This window comes from Echinops telfairi, unplaced genomic scaffold (genome assembly GCF_000313985.2).
Source record: "Echinops telfairi isolate 266 unplaced genomic scaffold, ASM31398v2 ScPeMD7_7424;HRSCAF=8462, whole genome shotgun sequence".
Taxonomy (NCBI): domain Eukaryota; kingdom Metazoa; phylum Chordata; class Mammalia; order Afrosoricida; family Tenrecidae; genus Echinops; species Echinops telfairi.
Window position 1 is genome coordinate 47,206,372 of NW_022111324.1, and position 5,683 is coordinate 47,212,054.

At 39.5% G+C, this 5,683-nt stretch overlaps 1 protein-coding gene across 3 annotated transcripts in view; it reads left to right on the forward strand.

Annotated features, from left to right (window-relative positions):
- Window positions 1–5,683, forward strand: part of PPP1R12B (protein phosphatase 1 regulatory subunit 12B) — a 274,039-nt gene that overhangs the window by 117,889 nt on the left and 150,467 nt on the right. For all 3 annotated transcript variants that reach the window (XM_045298253.1, XM_030887784.2, XM_004699808.2), the window contains exon 13: window positions 2,736–2,918. In XM_045298253.1, coding sequence (XP_045154188.1) covers window positions 2,736–2,918 — 183 coding nt within the window. The remainder of the gene's footprint in view (window positions 1–2,735; window positions 2,919–5,683) is intronic.

Genomic DNA, 5,683 nt, shown 5'->3' on the forward strand with positions numbered 1-5,683 from the left:
GATCATACCTTCATTTGCATGATTGCTTTATGGTCTGAAATAGCTCCTGGAGCTCTAGCCTTGTGGCTGCATTGTGGGCAGAAGGAAGCAAGCGGGAAGGCCACGGAAAGGGCACAGAGGAGGTGCTTCAGAACTGAGAAATTTCCCAGAAGTGCTATCCAACAGTTCTGTTTGTATTTCACATAACCTCTACTGGCCAGAGGGAGCCCCGGTGGTGTAGTGGTTGCAAGTTGCTCTATGATCTTCAAGGTCAGGGAGCCCCGGTGGTGTAGTGGTTGCAAGTTGCTCTATGATCTTCAAGGTCGGCAGTATGAAACCATCAGCAGCTCCTCAGGAGAAAGATGAGGCTTCTTTTCCTATAAAGAGTTACCATCTTGGAAACTCACTGGGGCAATACTACCCTGACCTTTAGGGTCACTATGAGACAGTGTTGTCTTGATGAGAGTGAGTTTGGTTTTACTTTGTATTGGCCAGGGAGATTGTGGGAAATGTGGATTTTAAACTAGGTGCATTGCTGCCCTCAGGGGTTCAGGGGTTCTGTTCACGAGGAAGAAAAGGGGAATGAATTAGGAAACTAGCTGTCTCAGGCACACATGTATTATGTATAGTCTCAGAACAAGCCCTGACAGTGTAGAGGTATTATTGTCATTTTACGGATGAAGAAATTGAGACCAGAGATTAATCTGTCCAAGTCCACACAGCTAGTAAGGAACTGAAGTAGGAACTCAATTCAAGGCTGTCCATTTGGAAGCTCTGGGCAATTTCATTGTTTTGCTTCCATTGTGTTTATATTGTATTTCATGGATTCCACATACGTTGTTTTATTTAAGCATCACAAGAACCCTTCCCATTTTACAGAAGAGAACAGACAGAATACATTCCTTGGCTTAAATTTACCCCCAAGTGGTTTCAAACCCCATTGCCATTGAGTTGATTCCACAGCTCTATCGGACAGAATAGAACTGATCCATAGAATTTCTGAGACTTTATAAGACAGCCTCATTCATCTTTGTCCTACAGAGAAACTTGTGGATTTTAACTGCTGACTTTAGAGTTCGTTACCTAATGCTTAACCCACTTAATGTGCCACCAATATTTCAAAGCCTCTGTTTATTCCTGTGTATAGCCTTTAATCCCTTCTCTGCAACTTTTCCTGTTCTCTTAACAATTCCTTTGTAAATTGTACCACATTTCAAAATAATGGTCAAGGTTCTGCTATGCACTTTAATTAAATTAAATCCCTGGCATTTTTTCAACATCAGAAATACTTTCATTATTGTTTCATTTTTTATCATAATAGCCTACAGTGCTATAGCATAGATACCAAAACATGGGGTTATCCTAAATATAACCTTTAGGGTTTTGATAAATATAATTTCTTAATTCACTTTGTTTCGGGATAATTTTATAGATACTTCCTCTAGACTCATATCCTGTACCCAAACACCTAAATTCACTGCAGTCCAGTCGATTCTGACTGCAGCAACCCCCCAGGACAGAGTAGAACTGCCCCTTTGGGTTTGGGGATTTTAAATTTTTGCAGAAGTAAACAACCTCATCTTTCTCCCTGTGTATCTTATAAGACAGAAGAATTCATTGCCTTCCATTTTTTTAATTAAAAGATTAATTTAAACTGTCACTTTTTCTGAGCCATTAATTGCTTGTATTTTTTTAGACATCATCGCCATCTTCAAGATTATTCTATTTTTATACTTGCATCTAAATACCATATTTAGCTTTTTTTTCCTCCTAAGTTTATCCTCCCACCAAGCTTATTCTATGCTGTGATTATTTGGAAGCAAATCCATAACTATCTGTAAATCCTTTCTGGTAATAATTTTGTGTAGGTGAAAAACAAGTTTTAAAAAACTGGTTATTTTCAGTGCTTTTCTCATGTCTGTATCAGTTTTGGGTCTCTGTTACCCCAGCAACAAGCTGTGACATCACAAATGATAGCTTTTTGGGTGGAGAGCCAATGGTTGCTCCCAACTCTCGTTTTAAGAAACAAAGACCTTGTTTTCATGTAAACGAGTTTAATTATACAGCTTGCTGTTTGAAAAAAAATCTGTAGTTAAGGTTACATATAGAATCCTGGTGCCTTTTGTTTGAATTTCTCACTTTGGCACTTATAAATATAGATAGGACATTTTGCTCAGTGGAAAGGAAGCAATTGCTGAGCTAGGTGAGGGAGAATCAGACACACTTAGGTTGTAGAGCATTTGTCTAATGCCTCTGGATAATCCAAGAAGGTGGTCTCCAACTTTAGACTGAAGACTACCACACAGACGCCCACTGCTAAGAATTCAAGGGCAGGTGGAGGCTACAGTGTAAGTGACTTGAACGTCTTCTTCATGTGGGGAGGCCCTGTCTGTGCACACAGAGCCATCAGACGGCACTGAGGAGTCCTTTAGAACACTCTTCATGTGTCACTCTCGGAACCAGTGCCATAGCTAAGGTTTTGTCTGTCTGTCTGTCTGTCTGTCTGTTTAGTGTCAGGCAAAAATATTTCATAAACCAGAACTCCTCAGGCAGAGGATGAGAGGTGGAATGTGGAATGCTACTGCTCCAAAGTGTAAGGTTTCAGAATTCACAAAACCCACCCACCACCTAAAATCTGAGCAAGAAGGTTTTCTGATTGACCCCAACAATCTGCAACCCTTCTGTCTCTGAGCCAGTTTTGTGCTGTTTGGCAGACCTGACCGTTCTTTTTCTGCGTGTGTCTTTTTTAATTTCAGGACTCCTTACAAATCCCAGGCTGACTCGTCAGTGGAGAAAACAGCAGACAATGTCTCTTCTAGCACCCCACTCTGTGTGATCACCAATCGACCTCCACCCAGCACTGCCAATGGGGTGACAACGGGCAATGTACTCTTAACTACTGGAGCAGACTCCTCTGCAGAAGCCAGGGAAAGGAGGAGGTATGTTATGTTAATGTTTGCATTTGTGGGGTTCGGCTTGGAGTTGCTGATAAAGGAATGGGTGTATATTACAGCAGGCCTTTCTTTTATAGTTCAAATTGTGACTTCTACAATGGAGAATATTTTGTTTAGGATACACAGTTTTAATAAATGATTTTGAGAATACTAAAAAGGGAAATGATTGTATAGTAAGGCCAGAAATCATGACAGACAAGGAAAATTCAAGAATTTCCCACTAAAACAAGCAATAGAAAGTTGTAAGACTGAACCAAAGGTGGAAAATCTGTGGGACCCCAAAAAACAAGGCCATCCTCTTGAGTGCTGGTTGTCACGAGTTGTACTGTATAGGAGTCAGTGGTGTAAGGAGAGTAACTGCCTGTTCCACAATGTCTTTAGAGAGGAAATATGAGAGAGCAATTGCAAATTGATATAGCAGAGATTTAAGATGGAAGCTCAGAAGAATTTTTTGTTTATCATGATTAGAGTGCTTACAAAATGTAACCAAGTTAGAATGGACTAGTGTCTCCACTTTAATAGGTGTGAAAACTGGAATGCACTCCCATCTAGGAATGTCTGATCTACTAAAAAAACTGAGGCTATAATTATCCCTCTTTTGAGAGTAGAAAACAGGTAAAATCTTGCCACAAGTTTGATTTCTTTGACTTGATTTCAGTTTGAATACCCAAAGGAAGATTTAATGTTTATGACTGTACATATATGCACCAGAAAAGTCAATTACTCGGATCATTTGCCATATGTATTAAATGTTTGTTTTGGAAATAATATTGTGTTTTCAATACACGGATACATTGCAAATCTGGTTCCTGTTTGACAGTTTCAGTATAAATTGTTCAGTGGCATTAGTTTCATTTTCACAATGAGTCAACATTCTTTTTCAATGGGCTTTAGGTTCCCTGCCCCTTGTTTTCTCATCTTAGAGTAACTACTGACCCTATAGATGGTCTTTTTTTAATGAAGCACCATAATTACAGGTAATGTGTCTTATTTTGGGTGCAAATGTGATGTTTCACTAAAATGTAACTTCAGGGAATAATTTCTGTTCAAGTTTTAAAGAGGATCTCAGGGTGGTAGTCTGAATTGGTCGGATAAATGTGAACTTTTTAAGACTTTGAATTTTGTTTTGTGTCTTCTCCCTGTCCGTCTGGGTCCATCTGTTGTGGCCCTGATCAGAATGGTAAGCAGTAGCTGGTGAGTGCCATCTGGTTCTTCTGCCTTCAGATAGATGAATCTTGCTCCGAGACTGTAGATTTCTTCTTTCGTGTTTGTTCCTAATGAGTAGAGACCAGTGATTGTATCTTTGATAGCTGTTGGCAAGCTTTTAAGACCCCAGACAGTCCACTGGGACACAGAATATGAACTTCGTGAACTGTATTATGTCAATTAACCGAGTTTTCCCGTGAGACTAAGATCCTAAATCTTCACACCCTGAAAACCAACCTCTCAAGATGTTTGGTTATATGTGAGGAATATCTATACAACTGTGCCTTCTGTATGTCTACATGAGTGTATACATACATATGAGCTTATACATGAGTGTAATACCACATACTATCTGTACACACATATATGCATATCTATACCTACCTGTACACATCTATGCCTATATTCATACATATGTAATCACCTCTTGTTTTGGTTATTGCTAATGGTCTTGCCAAACTATGCCTGATTCTTTAGCACAAACATCCTTGTCTCTTTTGTCTGTCTTAGTGGCATTATTTACTTTGCTCAAATTGTGCTCATCACTTACACCCACATTCAGTGTTACTTTTCCAGTCACCAAAACTGACAAGGATCTACAATCTAGAGAGTGATTCTGCCTCCAGTTCCACCTACCATTGGTTACCACCCATGAACAGTAGTCTCGCTCTGTGTGTATGAAGTTCATGGAAAAATTCGTATCTTTTAATTCCATACATCCATAAATGTTTTTTAAGCCCCCTTGCAGTTATTCTTCTTTTTTCACCCCTAGTCTCTTTGTTGTACATTGGGTAAAGGTTCACAGAGCAAATCAGTTTTCCATTCAACAGTTCACACACATTTTGTTTGCTGGCATTGATTATAGTCCCCACAGCATGCCATCACTTATCCCTGTGTTTTCTGTTTCCGTTCCTCCTCCTCTTCTAATCCCTCCTGCTTTCTGGTCTTTGTCCCTGAACAAATGCTTCCCTTTTGATCTAAAATGGTTGACTATGCTAAGGAATATGGACCTCTCCTGTGTTAATGCTCACCTTGCAGACTTGGCTGTTGTTTGGCCGAAAAGTGAGCCATTGGTGTAAGTTTAATTCAAGGCCTGAAGAGTAACCAAGGGTCATAGTCTCATGGGTTCCACCAGTCTCAAACTAGTGAGCCTGGCCTTTTTTTTTTAATGATTTTGAGTTTTGTTCCAGAACCTTCTACCATGTTCTCTTTCAGAGCAGTCAGCATTTTTTCTGGCCTCAGGGTTATGAGGACTGAGGCCCCCATGGTCTAGTAGCCCACTAGGCTCAATATTTCCAAGGATCTTTGCTCCAGATGGGGAGAGACCATTAGTTGTGATTTCATTTATCCATTCTTATTTTATAAGTGTGGGAAGAATGGTTTAAAACATTTTAGATGTCCTTTATAAAGGCAACTCTAAAATACATATTTTGAGAAGGAATAGAAAGGAGATGCTAAAATGAATACAAAAAGTAGTGCTTTTCTTGCTTCTTTTACCCTGCTTTCCTTGTTTCTTTTCATTTGTATGCATAAATGACAAAAAC